This window comes from Chiroxiphia lanceolata, chromosome Z, assembly GCF_009829145.1.
Source record: "Chiroxiphia lanceolata isolate bChiLan1 chromosome Z, bChiLan1.pri, whole genome shotgun sequence".
Taxonomy (NCBI): domain Eukaryota; kingdom Metazoa; phylum Chordata; class Aves; order Passeriformes; family Pipridae; genus Chiroxiphia; species Chiroxiphia lanceolata.
In genome coordinates this window covers 40,826,668-40,850,091 of record NC_045671.1, presented here as the reverse complement: position 1 = coordinate 40,850,091, position 23,424 = coordinate 40,826,668, and the positions used below count along the sequence as shown (strand labels likewise).

Below are 23,424 nucleotides of genomic sequence, written 5' to 3'. Positions count from 1 at the left end.
CTGTCCCAGTTTGTATTAACAGAAAGACAGACCAGACCAGACCTCTTAATGTGTTTCTGTTGCAAAGGGAAAGTTCTGAAATCTTAAGGGAACCAATTATTAAAGTCAGACAGAGAACTTCCAGACTTGATAACTGATGGGGCTTGAAAATGACTGAAAACTGCCTGAGTAACTCACATAGGGAAACAGTCTGGTTCTAAAGGGACTAATTTCTGCTTTGGCAGCACAGTTTGCCGTGAATGGAGAATGTGGCTTCTCATTTTGAAACTTCCAGTGGGCAGGTGTTACATAAAAAAAAATACCAACTATCAACTGCAAAGCTGCACAGATCAAAACCAGTAATATTGTTTAATCTGTAGTCAAGAAATCCTGAATTAACTGAGCGCATTAGATTAAAAAGCTTACAAAATTGTACTGAAAGTTCTTTGTAAAGAAAATATTAATAGCAAACCACATATTTGCCCAGCTGCATTTCTGAAATGTGAATTTTTCTTACCCTCTGTTTCTGTATACAACAAAAATTAGTGTTTAATGGCAATACACTGCAATTTGAAGGGGTTCTCAGAATACACCAGCTGTCAAAAGCACTTTAGAAGTTGCATAAAATACAGAGCACAAGGCTTTCAGATTTAAGATTTTATTTAGACCCATCCAGCTTGTACTGCAGCTATGATTCTCCCACTGAAAGGTGATGGGTAGAAGACTTCCAACTCTGCAAGGAAAAGAAATGAACCAAATTTAGGAACTCTACATTACTATTACAAATAAAACTACAAGTTATTATTTGAATATAGAACAGCTATAAGCACATACTTTAATTAGAATTTTTGATGGGTTTGGCTTCATCCACCACCTGGTTTTGCAGAGGCCTTGACTTACATGAAGCCATACAGTTCTAAATGCTGAAGTTCAATAAAAGTCTGCTGATTTTTGTTTCCTCCTCAGTCCAGGGACTCAAAAACATCAAACTGGTAAAGAAATTACACAGATAATTTCAATTTATTCCAACTATGAGATGCCAGTGAGGACTGTTATTTCCTTCCAAGAACTACTTGGGTCATTCCAGTTTCTGAAAAATATGTTTCTCAGATTACAGAATTGACAAGACCAGATATTTCCAAGGTGGAATGGTATCAGGACAAACTGAAGTAGCCTTTTAACTGTAAGTCTGGGTCATGTCTGAGGCTTGCTTTGCTAGGACCATCAGCAAGCATCAAATAATTTCTGTTAATGACTTTTTTCAAGTAGACTTTAGCCCAGAACTAGTCAGGAATGATGCAGCTGGTATAATTGTTTGGATATGGCTGAAGAAGTTTAAGAAATCTTGTTTTCTACTGCTCTTTATCTGGCACATCAGAAAACATTTACAGCATTACAGTTTCTTATCCTGTTTTGTCACATCACCCATGCCAGTTACTCCCATAGGTCATGTCAGGTGTACCTTTGCGTTTCCTCAAAGGCGAAAGCAGACATGGCTCTAGTTACAGTCAGAGATGTGGCCTCTGGGGAGGCAAAGTTCACAAACCACTGAGTGCAGCAGCTCTGTGACACAAACTAAAACCTGTCCATTATTTGAACCATTATGATGCAACTGCAGACCACAACTGTGAGCACGTGGACTGCAAAAGGCTGAAAATTACAATGTTTTTTGATGAGGCCAGGCTCTTCAAATTCCACTGTGCTGTGAAAAGCAATAAAATCAGTTACCCAGTTAGTGCAGTTACAGTCTGTGCCCTTCATTTCTTCAGGAGCTGGTGTCTGACTATGAGGAAAGGGGCAGCAAATCCACTTCCAAAGAACCCACACATGAGTGCCAGCAGCTGCCACTTGTTCTCCACAGAGAAAGGCAGGTTCTGGAGGAGAAAAGGGAGCTTTAGTTTTGCAATCTGTGCAGTTTAATTGCTCTCTCATTGACTTGAAAACGGTGAGAAACTCAGAGCACTAACAGGTAGAGACAAGCTGGTAAAATAATCATGTCATTTCTAAGTAGTTTCCCTTCCTTTCAGTGAAAGAAACACAGTGTTTGTGATGATGAATAATCAGCCACCATCTGAAGGGCACCTACAGGGAAGCTGGAGAGAGACTTCAACTGTGGTGACAGGTCGAGGGGGAACAGCGAGGGAATTAAGGCTGGATTTATGGAAGAAATTCTTCCTGTAAGGGTGCTGAGGCCTTGGCACAGTTTGCCCCATCCCTGGAAGTGTCCAAGGCCAGGTTGGACAGGGTTTGGAGCAACCTAGGCTAGCAGAAGGCATCCCTGCCCGTGGTAGGGGGTTAGAACTGCAAACCTTAACACTCTCTGGATGTGATCTCTGGAGGTGACTTTGTCGCCTCTATCTGCAGCCCAAAGTGGAGCCATTTTGCTGCAGGTCTCACCCTGTCCTGAGGACACACATCCACAGCCTCCCAACAGCAAATATTTAATTATCTGCCCCGTGAAGGTTTTCCTCACTTCCATCAGAAACGCTTAAAATTAAGTTTTTAGACGCGGGCCTTTGAGACAACCCACCCAGTACAAGGTACATCAGAAAGCGTTTACAGTATCATTGTTGCTGCTCATACCGTAATGCTCATCATCTGTACCACCACAGGGAAGGGCGCTGGGGGCCAGCACCACAGGGTTTAGTGTGCTGTGGGTGTTATGGCAGCACAGCGCCACCCCAAAGCCACACGAAGCAGGTGATCACAGGGCGGCCATCACAGACAATCCCCGATCCCCCCCCATCCCCCACGACCCTGAGCGGGCCGAAACGCTCCTGCCTACCTTCCCAGGTCCCTCCTCATAGTGGCTGCGGCGGATGGCGGAGGTGGTGAAGCGGCGGACGCCGGCGGACAACATGATACAGACAGGACTCGGCGGCGACTCGTCCGCCCTGTCCGACCTTCCCGAGTGCGATAGGACTGAGGAGGAGCCGGAAAAGGAAGAAGGGAGCACCGGGGCATGACGGGAGTTGTAGTTGCGAGGGTGTCACGTGGGGTCGGGTCACCGCCCGCGGTTGGTCGAGCCACACGCGCGCACGACGGCGGGAGAGTCCCCGCTTTCACCCGCCGCCATTTTGTGGTGACTGAGGGGAGGCGGGGAAATGGCGGCCGGGGGCTGAGCCCTGAGCTTGTGGCTCTGAACCATCTTTATGCGAGGGACAGGGGACAGCCTCTAATGTAGAACTACCAGATCTCGATAAATGGGCGAAAAATAGAATCACAGAATGGTTTGGGTTAGAATGAACCTTAAAGATCATGTCGTTCTAGCCCATGGGCAGAGACACCTTTCACTAACCCACATTTCTCCAACCTGTCCTTGGAGGGCCACAGCTTCTCTGGGCAACCTGTGCCGGGGCCTCACCACCCTCATAGCCAAGAATTTCTTCCTACTATCCTATTTAATACTACTGTCTCTTGGTCTGAATTATTCCCCCTCATCCTGTCACTCTGTGGTCTTCTTTTAAAGAAGTCTCTCTCCATGATTGATAGATGCTGATGATTTATGTAGTCTCACTAACTTTAATGAATATATTGCAGATTACTTAAATTACACTTCAAAGAAACTTTGACAATATGAAGGTAAAAAAACCCCTTCACCCTCAGCACCTTTCATTTTTGTCAAAGGAATAATAAACACCCACAAAGTTATTTCCAAAATTGATGGTCTCCATCTGTATTTTTTACACGCAGTATCAAAAAAACCTCCAACAAAATCTGTTTTTTTTCTTTATTTTAGGAAATGAATTTTGTCGCTTCAGTAAATGAAATGGATGCTGCCACCTCAGTGTTGCAAGGAAACAAATTTTTTCATAGCCTTTCTCCATAGTTATGTGCTAAGGGAGGATAGAAAACCAGGATCTTTATGCTCAACAATATAAGACATTTATAAAAGCAGACTGAAAGAACTTCAAGAAGTGTGGCTTAATTAGATTTTATTTAGAAAGTCTGTTTTGGGAAACAGTCACTGCGAACAGTAAGGAATAATTATTACAGATTACATTGGGAGGCAACGTCTGTTAAAGCAGAAGACACAAAAGCAAGATTAAAGAGGAGTTTTTAAAATATTTAAAGTGTATCAAATGAAATTATTCACATAAAGTGGAACTAAGTAAAAAGATAGGTTTAATTTCCAGGACTGATTTCCTTTATAAATTGCAAAACTGTAATATGAATGAACTTGTGAGGTTTGTAATGCTGGCCTCTCCTTATGGAAGCAAAATCAACACTTTATTCAGATATCTGCTTGTTCTGGCATTGTTGTAGCATCTGCTAAAAAAGTCTTATTTCAGTCTTCTTCAGAAGAAGGAGTTGCTCTAGAGCTGAAGAAATTTGTGTGAACACTCATATCTGTTCTCCTTCAAAGCATAAACTGATACAAAGAATGCTAGTCCAGGTGTGCGAGCAAGCTATGCGGGAAGAGTTTAGAGTAACAGATTCAGCTGGCATTGATTGGTCTTTTGTCAAAGAAATGAAAGATAATATCTTCCAAAATGTTAGAAATATGAGGCACAATAGTTGTAATGAGGATAATCAGGTAGCAGGGCAGATTATTACAGGAGATGGTAAATGCTGTACTGGGTGCCTCTGTAAAAAGGGTGTCTAACTCACAAATCATGGGACTCACAGAAGGAGTCACTGGGTGAAATTCCCTGCCCTGTGTTATGGGTAGGGTCAGAATGGGTGATTACAGTGGTATCTTTTAATTCTATGAATCTTTACGCTATTATTTAACATACATCTTTTTATATCTACAATCCTTGCTTCCTATAAAACCCCCGTGTTACTGTAATTGCTTAGATTGCCAGATTCTTCATCTTCAACAATATATTACATTTTACTGTTTGTGAATATGACTTGGTGATGAATTCTTTCAGGTGCTGCTTTCTTGCTCACTTTCCCCCACAAAGAACGTTTGTGTTCTTGAACTAGAAGGCAGAAACACAAGTAAGAAAAAAAAACCAGGTAACTAAAGAAAATAATGCACAATATCTGTTTTGTGTGATCTTGATGGAAGATAAAAGCATAGAAAGCTTAGTGTACATTTTACAAAATAAATAGGGCCATACAGTGCTGTGCACTTTGAAGCTGCCAGTCACTGAAATACAGTGATAGAACCAATAAAAGAAAACTGACTTTTTAAATTCCCTTTTATGAGTGAAGGAAACAGCTGTTTTTAAGTACTGGAGTTATATATGATTAAGTTCAGATGTATGTACCTCATGAAAACTTTTTAACAGCATAAACTCAGGAGGTCTCAGGAGGCAAAACAGCCATCGTAAATGACACAAAATTATAATTTTTCTGCGGAAATTGTCCTGTGTTTTTGTTAGCACGATAAATTATTTTGTGTTGCGCTTCATATTAGGAGTCGCTCTCCTTCCAGTCATAAGGTCAGGTAATAACCACAGGATGAAGCAGTTTTTAAATGCTAATTAATGAAAGGGAAAGGCTGACTAGAAGCTATAAGTGGCATTATATAATGGATATTAATTACATGTTTTTTAGCAAAACTGTGGGTTAATAGAAATATTTCTGATAATTTGTCGGTCTTAGTCTAATTTCACAATTATAGAAGAAGGTCTTTCATAAGAGTAATTTAGCTTGCCTTCTGTGTGATAGTTGTTTTTTTTTTTTTCCCAAAAAGTACGTATTATGTTACAAATATAAAATAAACAGATTAGAGTATTACAAATAACATGAGGTCTTCAACTGCAAAAGAACCGTTAGTGTGCGAAGCATCTCTATTTAGCACCATGAAAGGCTGGAAACCTTGAAGTGAAACAATACAAATAATGTTAGTTTAAAAGAATTATCACTCGTAGAAGATATTTACCTTGATTCGAAAGAGCCCACATAAGTTGTTGGAAAGTGGAGTAGTGAGAAGAATTACAGTTGTTAAAACCAGTCAAGCTTCCAAATGTGCGAGCCTTCCTTAAGGCGTGAAAGTGAGTGACTTTCAAGTGTAAATATACACTGAAAGTAATTTTTGCAAGGCATAATTCAAAGGACACTTTCCCCCCACAGCGGTTCTTTCGTGTGGATGATTTCACAGATCCAGTTCACTGTGTAGAGGCATGAAGACTTACACTGGCCCACAGAAAGGTGTGAAACAGCTGTAGCATTGAAAAGGTGGAAATGGAGGCAATAGCATTAACGCTTTTCTTGACAGCAACATCAGTTAGTGTTGACAAAAAGAGCTTGTCCAACTACAGCTTTAGTACTGAATACATATATATATATTATTTGGGATTAGGGCGTGAGGAAATTATTACATGAAACAAATCAAATTCTTTCCCAAGTGCCAGACTTCTAATGCCTAGTGCATTTATTAATTTTGTTTTTCAGGATCATCCGTGATGACATTCAAGACAAGGTGTTACTGTGAAAAAATATTATGCACAAAGTAGATTTCAGTATATCATGTTATGTTATAAACAAGACGATAAAATAATTGGAAATTTATGTTTTGTCCTGTAATGTCTTTATGTCTAAAGGTCTCCCTGACGAGTGTTATCTTTTTGTCAGCCACTGCTCCAGAAATGCAACTTTAAAATGTCTTTAAAACTGTGTGATTAATGTTTTTATCCTCTTACAGTTAACATAAGATCCTATTAACACTTAACATATGCAGTTTGATTTACTGTTCTCAACCTAAATTGAAATACTATGATTTTAGCATCTGTTTGAAACCCAAAAGTGGGCCTGTGCATCCAAATTTGGGCTGTTAGCTCTGGCTGAATAATTGAGTTTACTACCGGGATTGTATGGGGAAGTAACACAGTACCTGTATAATTCATGCTTCTAAACCATCATGACTACAAAAGTGCTGTAGGCACTTCTTTGAAGTGTTCCTGCTTGTTAGATGGGTCAGTCACTTGTAAGTACTGTAGTGTCATTTTGTTGTAAAAAATACAGTTATTATGAAAAGTTGAGCACAAATTTATAACTTTGAATTTATAATGTTACTCATGAGAGCAGGCTGAGCATAGCTATAGCTGGATGTGCATGGTGACAAAATTACAAATTTGGCAACATACCTAGATAAATTTATTTTCACCTTACGTGAAATAATTCAAAAATTGCACCTTCATATAAATGACTCCTTTTGGATGTGAACACTCATTCGTACGTACAAAACCATGTTTCAGCAGCTGAAATAAGTGTCTGACAATGATATTTCAACCTGACAGAATTTTTATTTTTTGTTATTAATCTTTCGCAGCATTAATTAAACCTGCCAAAACTCTGTATGAAATATGTAATGGAAGGTTTGTTACACAGAACCTATTTTAGAGGCCTTATGAGAATAAAGCACTTGCATAGTGAGAAAGAGCCATTTTGCACTATTTATTTTGTCTTCCTGTCTTTCTCTAAAATGGACTATGTAGAGCTCCATATTTTTATCATAGACATCAAGACATATTTAGTTTATAATTACAGTAAGCAGTGTTATAATTACTGGCATTTTGAACTATCTCATTGTAATAGTCATTGCTTGGTTGCTAAAGCTTGTGCTTGAAGAAGCTTTTTTGTGTATAGGAATATCTAGGAGCACCAGAATCACATATTTGCCCTAAATTTACTTGGAGGTGCAATAGTCAATTTACATGGTAGTAAAAACCAAAAACTGCCCTTATTTTTTCTGCCCTAACTGTGCTTATTTTTTCTGCTGTTTAAAAAGGGACTTAAAAAAATACTTTGTTTGTCTGTTTGTTTGTTTTGCTTAATCAGGGGGGTTGCAATCTAGTTGATGGTTTCTCCATCAACAGGACAATATGTGGTTCAAAATATGCAAGGAGGCAGAAAAGAGCCCTCAAAGTTATTATTACTTTCTTTCTCTAATAGCAGTAGATTGTTCCTCTGTTAAGCAAGTATTGCAAGTATTATATGTTGTCGGACTATAAATTCCCTTGTGACAGTCCATGCACAACAGCTTCTAACTGTGTCTTTTACAACAAAGATGCCTGCCAATGGGGTTACTTCTCACTTACCATGATGAAAGAACAGTAAAAATCCATTCTGAGGTACTTAATGCAGACATGCCAGTGTTGACAGGGGGTGAAGTAGTGTAATTTTAATTTTGACATCACTGAGGATGTAAAAATAATTTAATATCTTAGTTCTCTGAGCTCAAAGCTGGAACTTCAATCAGGGCCTGTTTCTGTATGTCACCCTCCTGTAAACATATCACATGAAACTATGCACATCTCTTATCATATTTTGATTCATTAGTAATATCCCGGCTCAGTCAAGCTAATTTATTTACTTACACGCCTGTCAGTTCCCCCAGTGACCTGTTCACGGATTTCTCATCTAAACTTAGTTTTTCAGGATGTTTTTGTAATATGCCAGTTAAATTGAATGTGTCACCTATCAGTGATTATTATCATGAAATGTTAACTGTTCAAGATGTTGAATGTGAAATATGCTAGTGGTCTCCAGATTATATCATTGTGCCTCAGCATTGTCCCCTTTGTCTATGAGGTTAACAAAGAGCTGATGTCTGCCAAAGGACAGATACTTTTTGTTTAAGAACTGGCTGTTTGGTCAGGCAATGCTGAAGGGGCAGGGACTTGCTTATGAATTTTCTGTGTAATTCAGGCTATACTGACTTGTTAACTTTAAATATGAATTTAAAATGAAGTGTCGGTGGTGATGACTCACATCATCTTCATTACAAGCACTAACAAGATCGTTGTGCTAGAAAGTCTGGAGTCAAGTCTTATCAGTCAAATGAGTAAGATGAGTAGGAGGAGTTCCTTCAGTGATACACTTTTCATGGTGACATAAGCAGAAGATGCTGCACTGAATTTATTTAGTAGAGACACAACAAAGTTTGTGCCAAGCTGCAGACTGCAAATGCCGCCCAAGTTCTGAACAAATGATAGTTTTCCTAATGGGAATCTCAGTCTAGTAATTTGCCACATGTTTTGGCAGTGGATCTGTTTCTGTGATGTATCCAAACAGTTTTGTGGAGCATAAGCTAGATACTGATAGTGGGCAGTTTCCTACCTGGAATGTTCTCTCTGTGTCTTCTTTCCCTCCCCCTAAAACAGGATGTCTTTTTAATAACCCACAGCGCTTGTTCCATCCACTCTGAGACACCATGGGAGAATTTCATGCTGTGTTAGGTTTATGCGGCAGGGTTTTGGTAGTGGGAGGGCTACAGGATAAGATCCTGAAACAGCCAGCCTGTGTTAGGAAAATGTAAATTTGCCCTCCTTACACTGGAATTCATGAACTTGGCTCCCTGTGCCCGCCATTTAGCTCCTCTCAAGTCACCTAACAGAGGAATTCCATGATCCTTATTAAGAGCTTTACCTGAACACTTTCTAAAATCTTTTTTATCAGCTTTATATTTGTTCCTAATATTAAAAAAATTCCTCTTAAATGTCTGAAGAAACACACTCTGGAATTTATCTTAGGTGGACTTACTGTCATTTTTAAACCTCCGTGGCTCCAAACTTTATCAAATGTTTGATGTATTTATCAAATACCTTGAAAAATGTCTTTTGCTCAGAATGTTATCTTTTTTTTCATATCTCATCTTTGTCTTATTCTGTGTCTTGAGAAGATGTGTGGAAAGCTTCTCTGAAGAATTTGATACCTTCAGCAACTTGTCAGAGGAGCCCAGATCTCTCCCTTAAAATAGTTCATTTTGTAAATAGCAACTCAATACATTTTATATAAGGAAATCATTATCAACTAGACATGGCAAAAGTAGTAGTTTTTTTTTTTCTACTGCATGTTCTCAATTGCTTCACAGTATTTCATTTCACAGTTGGAAACTTGACTTCTGACTAGGGCTGTATGATATGCCAATTTTTGCTTTGACTATTCGAGTGTAAAAATAGCTAACTTTGCAAGAATACAGCATATTTAATCCAGCTCAAGTGTGTCATGTTACTGTAGAGCAAGCGGTCCTTGTCTTTGAAAATAACCAGACTGGAGTACTGGAAATATGAAACAGAAAAATGTCTTTTGCCTAAAGGTACTTAGGTTGAATCAAGGGTAATTTGTGGCTTGTCCTGATCAGATTTTGAGATTCTGTATGTTTAATTCCTATTTAAAGTTACACAAAATTGAGCAGATTGATGGTCCATTATAATCACTGTTCTGGTAGCACATGTTCTCCTGTGGCTCCTCAAAGTGGGGAGCAGGGCCTTGACACTGGGGCAGGAATTTCTACAGTGAATGCTTTTGCTTTTGGAAGGACGAGCCCATGGCTGAGTAACTATTGCTGAGTCTTGCTTGAATACAGCTTACAAAACTTGTTTAACAGTTTTTCAGATAAATATGATGCATGGCTGGAAACCTGCTTGAAGCTGAGGCGGAGTTTGACTGCTTGGAGGAATTTTGGGCAGAGATATAAAGCTTCTCTGAGAAGCTCAGTTCTCCCACAGCTTTTACTTACATACATATTGTCAGACATCAGCTCAACTTCTCATACAAAACATTTTTACCACCAAGAGCACTTTCTCTTAGATTATGTCTAAAGTGTGAGAATTGCTCATGGAGGATGAGAACACAGAAACTTCTTGCCTTTTGAGACTGAGGATGTGTGCCACAACTTCATCCCAGTTCTTGCATCTGTTTTTCTGGGATTTCGTTTACTGTAGAAACTAATTGCAACTCCTAGGACAAGAGTGAAGAGGTGCTCTGTTGCTTTTTCTTTTCCCCCAAATCTAAAGTCTTGTTCTAAGCTTTCTTGGCAGACGGCCTGTGTCCATTTAATCTGTTGATGTTTTATGGAATTGCCTTAAACTGCAGTTCCATCCCTCTGATGCATGGACAGTGATTTTGGGGAGAAAGCAGGAAGGAAGCAGAGGGCCAGGGCTGGAAGCAAATACATGAAGGAAGGATATTTGGGAAGAGATAGGTGAGAAAGGGACCAGTGAAAGAAGTCGTAGGGGGATGGATGACATATCCATGAGATCAACATCACCAGCTTGTGTTCTGTGCTACCATTCCAGCTTGGATTCTCAAGGCTCTTTGGTCTGGCATGTTACTGGATGGCAGTCCAGTGTATGGCTTTTAATATAATATAATAAGACACGACCCGGCAGCTTGAATTGCAAACAGCAAAATCCTTTATTTCAAAGAAAAACCCCCAATATATACCCTTGGGGGGCATGTGATTCACCTGGACCAATGACAGTAGTGTACACGCTGCTCATATGTGTCAGTGTACCTCTGGAGACTCCAAGACCCAGAATGCCTCACTCTGCATCCCTGGAGTACGCTTCCTAGGCAGTGTGTGCTGACATACTTACCAAACTGGGATTGGCCTTGCAATTGAGTCCATGTTTTTATCTGATCCATCTGATTTGGTGTCTAAATAAAAGAGAGACAGTAACACATCGTTCTATTGTCACAGTTTCCAAAGGGCATGCGAATGTTATAAGGAAATACCTGTTAAATCTCCTTAAATTAGAAGCGACAATATAATAAATACTTTCAGTTTATATTTACTGTACCTTGTGTGATGTTTATTCTTTTGCCTCCTACTGAGACTACTACATTTGTTGAGAGGATAAATGTGTTTTCACATCTGTCATTCTCTTCTTTCAGTAAAACATTTAAACAGTAAATTGTTGTCCTGGATGATGTGCAGAGGCATACTAGTGTTGACGATGTGATACATTGTATATCTTACATGCCAGCATCATACTTGTGATGATAACAATGTGTACTTCTCATAGTTTTTTGTTCTTAATTTTTTTCACAGAATATTTTTGTGCAAGTTCTTGTTCTCTTCAAATCTCACTCTGCTAACTGTTCTTAACAATCCCCTAAAGTTCTCTGCAAATCTACCTTCCACATTTAGTTTATGGACTTTCTGAAAGCATTTTCTGACATTTTAGCTTTTTATTTTTTCAGAAGTGATAGCCGAGATTTTGCAACTGTTCTCTCAGAACTAGGCCTGTGTTCATATCTGCTGATCACCAAAGATCAAATAGCCCTGTACTTTAAAGAAAATTTTAAGTCCCTGCTCAAGAATCATATAGCGGCTTCAGCTTTAGGAGGCTTTCCTTGAGACTTATGTTCCTTCCACATAAAGCAAAAATATGGGACATTTTTCAGTTTATGCTGGAATTTATGGCAAGCAAAGAAAGATGAGTTGTTGAGACAAAGTCCAAATCTGAATGTAATCTCTGAATTAGATTTGAGGTGATCAGCAGTAGCTTCTGTCTATATTAATTTATTCTCTTTGATCTGCAAGACAAACAAGCTAATTGTCTTCCTTAGTCTTATACGTGTAGCTGTATGATCTTTGGAGTGAGTCTTGTCAAGTCTCAGAGTGAGACTCACAGAGATTATTAGGATTTGTCCACAGGACTGCTACAGAACACACAGATGCAGATAGGGTGCTGCTGATGTTTAGTGCCTTTCTCTGTCATTCCTAATATGTATCAATCTTCCCCTGAGTAAAAAGTGCCCCTAGCAATATATTCTAATGATCCTCTTTTCCAGAAAAATTGTAAATAAATAAATTTAAAAATCCCATGACAGTTTTTCTAAGCAGTATTTCGTGGTTTCTGGCTATTTCTATTTGCCTACGGACATTTTATAACCTTAACTGAGGAGACTTAAATGACAGTGTATCAGAAGATAATGATTTGTCTTGTTTCTTGTCATTGGATCTCATTCTAGAGGAGGAGGAGAAATCAATCCTTTGTCTGTGTGCATGTAAACAGAGAACTTACATGTTCTATTTGGTGTGATGCAAGGGCTTATTACTATGTTTTTTGATGTCACAATTGTCTGATAGCAAAGCTATGTACTGGTTTTTTAGCGTATCCCCCTTACCATTAGGGCTTCCAAAGATGCAGGTGCTTCACGAGAAAGCCCATGTGAGATAGGATTGACGTAGTTACCACAAGTTGTGCTGTGTATGACTTGGGTCATCACTGCAGGGGCATATAAAATGAATGAAAAAACAAATAATAAACAAATAAATAGTTTTGTTGAGTTTTTTTTCCTCAATAGGGAATATTTTGGTTTTATAGCCTTGTTGTCTCAGAACCTCATGCTACAGGAAAATGTGATGAGTACTGGAGTAATCAGTGTGCAGAGTCTTTAGGCAATGCTGTATAGAGAGTTAGAGCTCACAGAACTAATCTAAAACTCCTAAATACTGCAGACTTTCAAAATAACAATTTTGCATTTATTTCAGTAGGACCAGGGTTATTCTGAAATTTGACCATCAGTCAGCCCAAGACTTGGTAGTTCCATGACAATGCCTGAGATTCTACTGTAGTTTGAGACCAGGAACTAACCATCCTTTATTTACTAATATATTGAAATAAACCTGACTAGATGAGTAATAACCTGTAACCTTTTTTCTTCCAAACTTACAGTAAGTAAGGAAGATGGTTAGTGCTTGGCTGTAACTGCACTTTTGAGTCTCTTTCTGCTCTTTCTGTGAGTTTGCACCAAGTTCTTGTTTTCTGTCTCACTAATACTTTCCTACTGGCAAGGGGTTTTTTTATTGTTTGAAATGAAATTTTGCATCAATGTTTTAGATAGCAGAGAATCCCAAACTGAGGACTTTGTGCTCTCTTTTTACTTTTATAGGGAGAAATGAAAACTGAATGTTACATGACTCTTTTAGTTTGGCTTTGTTCTGTTTTAATTCAAGTTGACTTATTTTTAAGGCCTGCAAAAATGTCTCTGCTTCACAGCCATATCAACCAGAAGAGAAAAGATTTCCACCATTCAGTGCCTACAGGGATGCATGTAGAAAGATCCTGTGGATCATGGTTTAAGGGCAGAGTATTTTGACAGCTGTTCTTTCCCGTGAAGCAGGAGAAAGTGTATTGCAACATCAAGACTGTCAGTTTTGGTTTTGTTTGTTTGGAGTTTTTGTTGGTATGGGATTTTGTTTGCCTTTGTCTGAGATTTTTGCTTGTTTGCTTGTTTTTGTTGTTTGTTTTTTAATCAAACACCAAAACTATAAGGATGGTGCAAATAGTTTAAAGAGAAACATCTTATACATGGTATGTTGTCTCATAAAAAAAACGTGGTTTTTTGCCTTTCTCTCACAAAAGATGGGCAATGTGGTGATTGTTTTATCTCTGCAAAATGCTTATCTTCTTACCACTGAAAAGATGTGAGGAGTTCATGTCATCGTTCTCCATGAGATGAGTTTGAATTGCTACCCATTCTAGTTGTTCCTTGAGTTATCTTTGGTCAGCCCTGTTTTCTGTAGATTTTGCTCCTAAACTAGCTGCAAACAGGAACAAGGTAAGAGCCACAGGTTAATATATATTGTGTTAAGGATTTTCTTTGCACAAAGCCAAATGCTGTTAGTTCCTTCCCTTTTCTTGGCTCTATGTTTGTTTGTAGGACCAACAGAAGAGGTCATGTCTGTATGTGCAGTTCTTTTCTCAACTCACTTTCTCATAGAGGAGGAAGAATCCAGTTTCTGAGGTTGGCCTTTACATGAGTAATGTCTTTTAATATGTGAAGGAATTGGTGTATGGTCTGTGCAGCAAACTGTCAAATCCTGTCACCCGTCAGCTGGAGCAGAGAATACAAATGAGCTCCTAAGAGAGGCAAAGAGGGAAGGTGAATGTTAAAAATTTAAATAACAGGTGTCACCTAACTCAGTTGTACTGGAATCCGTTAGAAGAGGCTGACACAGAAGGGATACTGGAAAGTGAGTGATCATAATGAGAAAATGCGAGGTGATCTCTCCAGCAGGAGCCAGGGAAAATGGCTGAAGGACCTCTGAAGGTCACCAAGCCATCAGGAGCTAACCAGCTTGTAAGTGGTGCTAACATTTCTATTGTATGTGCAAATGTTGAAAATGTCAGCTACCACAGTGAACAGTGCAATTTATTGTGCAAACTAATAAAACACAATAGGGGATATCCAGTTAATATAATGGTTTCATTCAACTGTCTAGTGAAAAGAAATCTTTCCACTCAAGATTAGTTATTGGATTAGATGCTTCCTTATACAGTGACAAAACAATAATACTAAGTGGTATAAGAAAGGCTTTCTCAGGTGAAATGTAATTTGAATTTTAGTAGTTGTAGGTTTCCTTTAAATATTTTAGTACTTAATAAATATTCCAGCAACAATGTAGATGAATTTTCACAGAGTGTCTTCCTGGTACTACTCATGCTAATTTACAAGATTTACAGCAATTACTGTTCCTGAAAACTAAAAAATAGCGAGTTATTTTGTGAACACATAAAACAAGGCCTTTGAAAAGATTTAACAGTACTCTTAAAATGAAATATTTGGCTCAGATATAATTTGAGACAGATACAAAATTAGAGTGCGCTGTCATTCCTGACATTCATAAAATTAAATTATTGTGTATTGTTTCCTTCTCTTTATTTCTGAATACAGATCAGTATGACAGAAACTAGATACTGTCATGCTTTTGTTTCTGAGGGTGCTGGCAGTTTGCTCTGTGCACATCCAAATAGCCAATTAACACTAGAACCAAAGATGCCTGTCTAATAAGTTTATGTATGGAAAACCAGAAAGATTAGTCTTTTAAGGACCTGAAACTTTTTGTAAGAAACATATTCATAAATCTGATTCAATTTTTATTGGTATTTCCTTATGTTCCTTAGGACACCTAATCTCCAGCCATTTCAGTAGTATCATTTATGTAAGGATTTTTTGTTTTAAAGAAGAAGCAGAGGGGTAGCACATGAGAAGGAATTCACAACATTTTAGTTCAGAGGTAATGAAATCAGTGAGGAAAAAATATCTATTGATTACTGATAAAGGTTCTACTTATCACCAGTATTTCGGTAGAAGTTCCTTTTGAGGGTTTAAATGAAAGAATCTGCGTGTGTTCTTCCCTTCCACTGATGTTTATGTTTCTGTGTATACACATATGTGTCTTTTTACATCATATGGTACTTGGTAAATGTTGCTTTTTTCCCCTTTCATTTAGGGATCCTGTACTGACCACTGTAAGACTCGAGTTCATAATAATTTTTTTAATTGTAAATCCATGTTTTATAATTTTGTATCAAGTCTCTGATATTCTGTACTACCATAGAAATTGTTTTCTCAACATGGTGTGCTTTTACTTAGTGCCATCTATAAATGGCATCATGCCATATATAAACATTTTGAAGTTCAATGGGGAAAAAACTTTCTGGATAATGCTTCATAAGCTGGAAGTTTATACTTAAATAAATTGATACCTTTAGAATAGCTCTGTAAACTATACTTAGTATAAATCTACATAAGTTCTCTATGACTAATGTCATAGTCTTTGCTGAAACTGATTATAGTTTAATAAAACAATAACCAGCATATGATGTGGTTTTCCAACACTCATCCAAGATGTTTTTAACCTTTTTAAGCTGAGGTAGAGAATTAAAAATACAAGAAGTAGTAAACTAGTTCACCATGTTTCCAAAGGAGGAAATAAGTGAAAAATGACAGTGTGGATTAGGCCAACCACACATACATTATAAACCATGTGATACGTAGCTGTAATTATGCAAGCATGAAACCGATAAAATTTATCTCAGCCCCAGACTGTGTCCATGGGAATAGTTTTTTGTATACTTTAGCCATTTTTTTCTTCAGGTGTTCAAAAAACATACTTTGTGCTGCAAAGCAAGAGTTTACATCATGTCAGAAAATAGACTGCATGTTTTTGTCACAAAGGATGTATTTTAATAGGAATATACTGATAACTACATAAAATTGGCAATGGATAAAGTCATAAAATGTTCAACAAGGCCAAATGAGTTTGCTTTTTCTAAGAAATAATGGAAGCTTGGAGGCTATTTCTATCTGCATTCTTCAGCTGCTCTGCTTGCAAACAATCTTGCCACGGTCCGGGTGTGGAATGGGACAACGACAGCAATAAAGGACTCTTTACAAGGTGGAAGGTCTGAGGCTATCGCAAGTTTATTGAAGGAGGGTGCCTGCTTTTATAGGGTTCAGGGGGAGGGTGCTGGAAAGATAGGTGGAGCATGGGATTGACAGGTGAGGGAACGAACTAGGGAACAAACTAAGGAAGGTAGGAGGGAAAATGAAACATACAGGGACCAATAACAAGTCACTCCACACTGCGGCAAATCCTAGCCAGTCAGAGGGAGGAACAGGGGAACAAGGGGTGAACAAGTCTGAACATGTCTGGGCAATAGGAATAAATGGGGTACTTCAATGTATGCACGCATTAACAGTTTTATAAACATTCTAAAGTCCTTGAAGTCAACTTAGCAATGTCTTCTCTTAATTTCCATAAACTTCTCTCCACTTTCGGAACCTTTCCGAGTCTGATTTCTCATCCTCCACACAATCTTGCTGTTTTGAATGTTGCCTCATGAGCCTGTACTGACATAATCACAAGAATTCCTAAATTTATGCACACTGTACATTTTGGATTTTTTGTATGGATTCATTTGTGATATGTGTGAAGTCATGCAGAATAATTTAATCCAAGTCTTTTCTTCTTTGACTACTGAAATATTTGTAGTTTTGAAGTAAATCTGGTAAATTATTCATAATTTATAAGTATTCCTGAAAATGGGTGCTAAATAATGGAGTGTAGGATAAGGAAATAAAAATAAACTGACTTTTTAAAGTCAGTTTATATTATGTGAGACAACATGTGTGTACATATCCTCAGTACAAGGGAAAAGTGGACATGCTAGAGAGAGTCCAGCAAAGGGCCATGATGCTGATGCTGATGACGATGAAGACACTGGAGCATCTCTTTTAGGAGTAATGGCTGAGAGAGCTGTGAGTACTTTGCCTGCAGAAGAGAAGGTCCAGGGATAAACTCATCCCTGTGTACAAATAGCTGAAGGAGGATGCAGAGTGGATGAAGCCAGGCTCTTTTCAGTGATGACCAGTGATAGGACAAAATGAATTATATCCACTTAATCAATTGTAAAAGTATCCCATGGCATTACTATAAAATTATGAATGCATGTTACTTAAATACCTTAATGATTTTTTGTTGCATGTTTGCATGCTTGTCTTTCTCTAGTCTCATTTGAGATCAGAATATCATGGATTTACTATTCTAACATTTCTGACCTTGAATTAGCAGGTGCTGTCAGTGTTGGTTGTTTGTTTGGGGATTATTCAAGGGTTAAAAAACATATGAGTTTCTGTAAGACTTGGAAATGGGTCAGACTGACTAAATGAGGAACATACAGAAACAGGTTGAGGGAAAAAACATTCATGGTTCTGAATGTTTCCCAACCAGTTACATGTTGGAGAAATTATTTTTTTGTCATGTTAACTTATTTTAATTTTTTGTTTTATATCTCAGCTTTTATATCAGGAGGGAGAGGGAGGCAAAATCAGGTTGTGAGAGCTAATGCAAATAAAATTCTTATAATGGAGAGGAAATTAATTTTAAAGGCAATGGAGAAGATACTATCATCAAATATCCTTAATCTTCCAAAATGCCAAAATCTTCCTTTCTAGCTTGGTTTTTTTTAATGTTTGTTTTGCATTTACATTTCATAGTTCTCAATAAAATTAAGTGTGACTGATTTGATATTTCCAGTCTATTTTCCTTAGCCAGAAGAAATTCAATTAACAGCAAGGACAGAGGAAAGAGATAACAAATAATTATTGCCCCTCTTTTTACCTTTTTTTTTTTTTTTTTTTAATGTAGATTTAGCCTCAGAGAAACCAGATTTCAAAGAAAGATGTTGGACACAAGGAGCTTGTTGTGAACAACATCTGCAGCTGGTTGGACTAATTTTGTGTTAAATAAATTGGACTTTGAAATTTTGTAACTACAATAGGTCCTTTTTGCTAATTTATTGGAATGATGCTCCAGATTTGCTTTACACATTTTTAAAGCTGATATTTATGGTTGAAATGTTTTCAACATCAGGGCTGTGTTTAAGTCTTTATGTTTTATAGGCCAGCTTGTGTGTCTTAGCATGACATTGATAAATATGCATTTCACTGGCTTTTTGCTTCTGGAAATGAAAATAGAAGGATTTGTATGCATCTTCATGTCTGGTTGTGCTATTATATTTTACTGCTGACACATATGAGGAGATCATAGAATCACAGAATCAGCTGGGTTGGAAGGGACCTCCCAGATCATCAAGTCCAACCTTTAATCCACTACCACTGTGGTTACTAGACCATGGCACTAAGTGCCACATCCAGTCTCATCTTAAAAACCTCCAGGGACGGAGAATCCACCACTTCCCTGGGCAGCCCATTCCAATGCCTCATTACCCTTTCTGTAAAGAATTTCTTCCTAATATCCAACCTAAACCTCCCTTGGCACAGCTTAAGACCATGCCCTCTTGTCTTACTGATAGCTGCCTGGGAGAACCCCAACCCCCACCTGGCTACAACCTCCTTTCAGGGAGTTGTAGAGAGTGATGAGGTCTCCCCTGAGCCTCCTCTTCTCCAGCTGCCTCAGCCTCTCCTCATAGGACTTGTGCTCCAGTCCCAGTCCCTTCACCAGCCTTGTTGCTCTTCTCTGGACCTGCTCCAGCACCTCAGTATCCTTCCTGAACTGAGGGGCCCAGAACTGGACACAGCACTCGAGGTGTGGCCTCACCAGCACTGAGTACAGGGCAAGAATCACTTCCCTGGACCTGTTGGCCACACTGTTCCTGATCCAGGCCAGGATGCCATTGGCCTTCTTGGCCACCTGGGCACACTGCTGGCTCATGTTCAGCTTCCTGTCAATCCAAACTCCCAGGTCCTTTTCTGCCTGCCTGCTCTCCAGCCACTCTGTGCCCAACCTGTAGTGCTGCATGGGGTTGTTGTGGCCAAAGTGCAGGACCCAGCACTTGGCCTTGTTGAACCTCATCCCGTTGGAATCAGCCCAACTCTCCAGCCTGTCCAGGTCCCTCTGCAGAGCCCTCCTGCCTTCCAGCAGGTCGACACTCCCCCCCAACTTGGTGTCATCTGCAAATTTGGTGATGGTGGACTCAATCCCCTCATCTAAATCATCGATAAAGATATTAAACAGAACTGGGCCCAACACTGATCCCTGGGGGACACCACTAGTGACCGGCTGCCAACTGGATGCAGCCCCATTCACCAGCACTCTCTGGGCCCGGCCCTCCAGACAGTTCCTAACCCAGCACAGAGTGCCCCTGTCCAAGCCATGGGTTGCAGGTTTTTCAGGAGAATGCTGTGGGAGATGGTGTCAGAGACTTTGCTGAAGTCCAGGTAGACACATCCACAGCCTTCCCTTCATCCACCAGGCGGGTCACCTGATCATAAAGGGAGATCAGGTTGGTCAGACAGGACCTGCCCTTCCTAAACTTGTTCTGTCTGGGTGATTGGTTCTTGGACAGCATTTTGGATGCTGAAGCTTTGTCTGATGGATAATCTTTAAATCTTAGGTGACAGTTCTTGAGAATATCAATAATCATTCACTATATTTTATCACTGAGTTTTATGAACAAAATCTGGTAATTTCAGAGTGAAAACTGCATTTTCCATAGTGTTACCTTATTTGAGAGAGCATTAGGATCTAATGGAAACCCAGGCCCACGTATAAAGTAACAGGCAGGAAGGAGGGTCTGTGAGAGGGTGCCTCCCTTTATTATTTCTCATATACATTTTCCAGAATGGTTATAATGATTCTTGGCTACAGTGAAAAGTAGTGTTTTAGAGAAAAGTCAAGGTGCAATATGAAGTTTGCTAGCTGTTTTTACCCTTCCCTTTAGGTCTGTGGGTGAGGAGAGAACAGGGGTGATCTGCCAGCACTTGTTCCTATCCATGCATGTGGTGTACTTTTATATGTTGTGATTAGCAAATTTTAGTAGTTGTTAAATCCAGTTCTTAGGGAATGACAAATTTTGCTATTGTATGTGAAGTGCATATTCCCTATAAACTCAAAAGCTTTGTATTTAATTCTGCAAGAGCATTTTGGATGAAAATGTAGAAGCAAAATAACGCTTTTCTGTAGCGTGGAAAGAAGCACAGCTTTGCATGAGACTGAATTTCCTTCTTTCTAAATGGATGCACACCTCAAGTAAATCCATATCCATCTTAAAGCTGTGAGAAATCTATGTTATGACTTCTGCTTTTCACACACCTGAGCAGTGACTTTTTTTTTACTGAAACATAGGAATAGATGTATTCAAACGGACAGAGGGTGGATTTAGATATTAGGAAGAAATTCTTGGCTGTGAGGGTGGTGAGGCCATGGCACAGGTACCCCAGGGAAGCTGTGGCTGCCCTATTCCTGGAATCTTCCAAGGCCAGGTTGGATGGGGCTTGCAGCAACCTGGGATAGTGGAAGGTGTCCCTGTCCATGTCAGGGAGTAGAATAAGATGAGCTTTAAGGTGCTTTCCAATCCAAACCAGTGTGGAATTCTATGATATTTATTGGTTATTGCAATGTGTGCATAAGTGCACTCTTTATTTTATAAGTACCTTGTTAATATTTGTATAAATCTAACTTATCCTACTTAACTGTGAGGGGGACATATATTAGAATTTTTATGAATTATTGCCATAATTGAACCCTTCTAAATTTCTCCCTGAGTCTTTTCTGTCTCTCTATGTTTTCCCTAGATTCCTTTCTTTCAGAGATATGTTTTTTTTGCCAACACGAGTGCCACATAAACAAAATTTAATAATTGAAGAAAGGCAGCAGTGTTTAGTTTATTTGTTTCTTTTCCCCCCTTTTCTGTTTTCCTTTGGGATTCAGAAGGATATTGCTGAAATGTTCTTGCTGAATCCTGTCAGCACATTGTCTTTGGCTCAGATTAGTTTCTTCCTGCCATACCAATGTCAGGAATCTTACAGGAGTGCAGCATCTTCTGTGGTGTCTGACCTCCTAAGGAGCAAGATCTTACCACTGCACAGGGCACTAAAACAGATACCCAAGAAGGTCTTTAATTGGCTTTGTAGTGAATGTTATAGTCACTTGCAGGCACTAAGGTGCTTCTCTTGTCCACAGATTTTTCAATCTTCACCTTGGTTAGTGCATATTATTTCAGCGTTATGAATTCTTGGAAGATTCTCTGTGGAGCTTCAGAACTTTCTGCCTGGTGCCTTCTGCCATTTACTGGATTTATTAAATTATTCCCTAAGAAATGTCCAGGGTCTCTCAATTCCTGTAGCATCTTCTCTATCAGTTACCCTTGAGACTGGATTTGAGTTTTTATATTTGTCTTTTATTTCCCAGTATTTGGCTACTGAGTCTCTAATTTTTTTTAAATACAGTTATTTTTCTCTTTTTTTTTCTTTTTTTTTTTTTGAGTAGAGTCAGTCTAAACTGTTATTCTGTCAAAATCATCTATCAGAAAGAATATAAATGCAGATTTAAAAAAAAAAAAGCTAGAAATGCTGAATACTCCATTGTTGTTTAGCCTTAGAGAACTTTTTTCTTCTGTAATCATAAGTTCATTATCATTTGCAGTTTTTTTCCTGGAAAAGTTCATACATTTTCTACAAGAGCTCCAAAGCAATGTGTAAATGTCCTGTTCCAGTTATAGCCTTCTTGAAAGAGGAGGTAAAAGGAGTTTTGCAATGACGGTTGAAAAGGAAGATGAATGATGGAAGATGAGCCATTCAGGGACTAAATGAATGGAAGAGATGGATAGAAGGAAAACTGAGATAAAAGGGACAAATAAGAGGAAAACAGAAAGGGTGAACCAGAAGGAAAGAGTATCTGTGCTATTGAAAGCCTTCACTTAGACCCTTAAAATATTTACCTGCCAGATATTTTTAATAGGTGGGACTTGCTCAACTACAAAAACTTGGGTTTGAACTTAGAGACAAGTGTGTTCAAAAAAGACATGTGAGGCTGAAGTACCTTGGTTGGGAATTTGGTGAGACTGAGGCACTAAACACAGGGGTGGGTTGAGCTTTAGGTCCATCCTTGTCCTTCAGTTTCTGTTTGTTCTGGGCTTATCCAAAACTCATCTGGGAAATCTGGGGTGTGTAACAAGAGGCATGATTTCTTCACTTATTAGAACCTTTTGAAAATGCATTCATTATCCATAAGTAATTAATAAATTGTTTTTAATATTCCTAACTTAGAAGCTCCCAAAGGTATTCATTAAGACTCTTGCAACCAGTGCTAATTGCTGAACAGGTACCTCATAAAAGATACTGCTGTTTTTAGGAATATAACTTTTACTTATTCCAAACTTGTTTTTTCCAAATAGAGTTGTTACTTTGAAGCTTCTTCTACTAGGGAGGTATGAAGTTTGGCTTAATTTGCTGAGGTTATGTTAGTGAACAGTGAAACTGAATTGAAATAATACTTTGGCAGCATTAAGTCTATACTTTTTTACCCAATTAGAATATTTTTCTCTCTTTTACAGCCATAAGCCCAGGCTCTACTGCTTTACGTGCACTCATTAATCACTGTGAAGAAAATCAATACATCACAGCAACATTAATTGGCAGGATTTTTTAAACCAAATAGCTACCAGTTTTGATAAATGTATTTTACTCAGGTCTAGTTCTATTGGCAAAATAACATTTTAAGTAATG

The 23,424-nt window shown here is 38.6% G+C and overlaps 1 protein-coding gene, 1 long non-coding RNA gene and 2 other non-coding genes across 7 annotated transcripts; 1 reads left to right on the top strand and 3 right to left on the bottom strand.

Moving 5' to 3' along the window:
- Positions 1-621: 621 nt before the first annotated feature.
- Positions 622-2,990, bottom strand: LOC116780794 (cytochrome c oxidase subunit 7C, mitochondrial). Its single transcript, XM_032676113.1, has 3 exons — positions 2,765-2,990; positions 1,708-1,853; positions 622-712 (listed from the first exon to the last, which is right to left on the bottom strand). Exons 1-2 carry the CDS (start codon positions 2,837-2,839, stop codon positions 1,737-1,739), a joined length of 192 nt encoding a protein of 63 aa, XP_032532004.1. The 5' UTR covers positions 2,840-2,990; the 3' UTR covers positions 622-712; positions 1,708-1,736.
- Positions 1,350-1,410, bottom strand: LOC116781273. Its single transcript, XR_004354840.1, has one exon. It is a non-coding gene; the product is annotated as a small nucleolar RNA Z39 (small nucleolar RNA).
- LOC116781272 lies at positions 2,521-2,583 on the bottom strand. The gene has a single exon (XR_004354839.1). It is a non-coding gene; the product is annotated as a small nucleolar RNA Z39 (small nucleolar RNA).
- Positions 2,991-3,359: 369 nt separating the features above from the next.
- Positions 3,360-23,390, top strand: LOC116780795. 4 transcript variants are annotated; one of them, XR_004354629.1, is made up of 4 exons: positions 3,360-4,944; positions 6,328-6,357; positions 16,853-16,859; positions 23,253-23,390. It is a non-coding gene; the product is annotated as an uncharacterized LOC116780795 (long non-coding RNA). The 4 variants fall into 4 exon arrangements; XR_004354628.1 differs by lacking the exon at positions 23,253-23,390 and adding an exon at positions 18,605-18,930; XR_004354630.1 differs by lacking the exons at positions 16,853-16,859; positions 23,253-23,390 and adding an exon at positions 18,605-18,930 and having other exon boundaries at positions 6,328-6,355.
- The last annotated feature ends 34 nt before the right edge of the window (positions 23,391-23,424 follow it).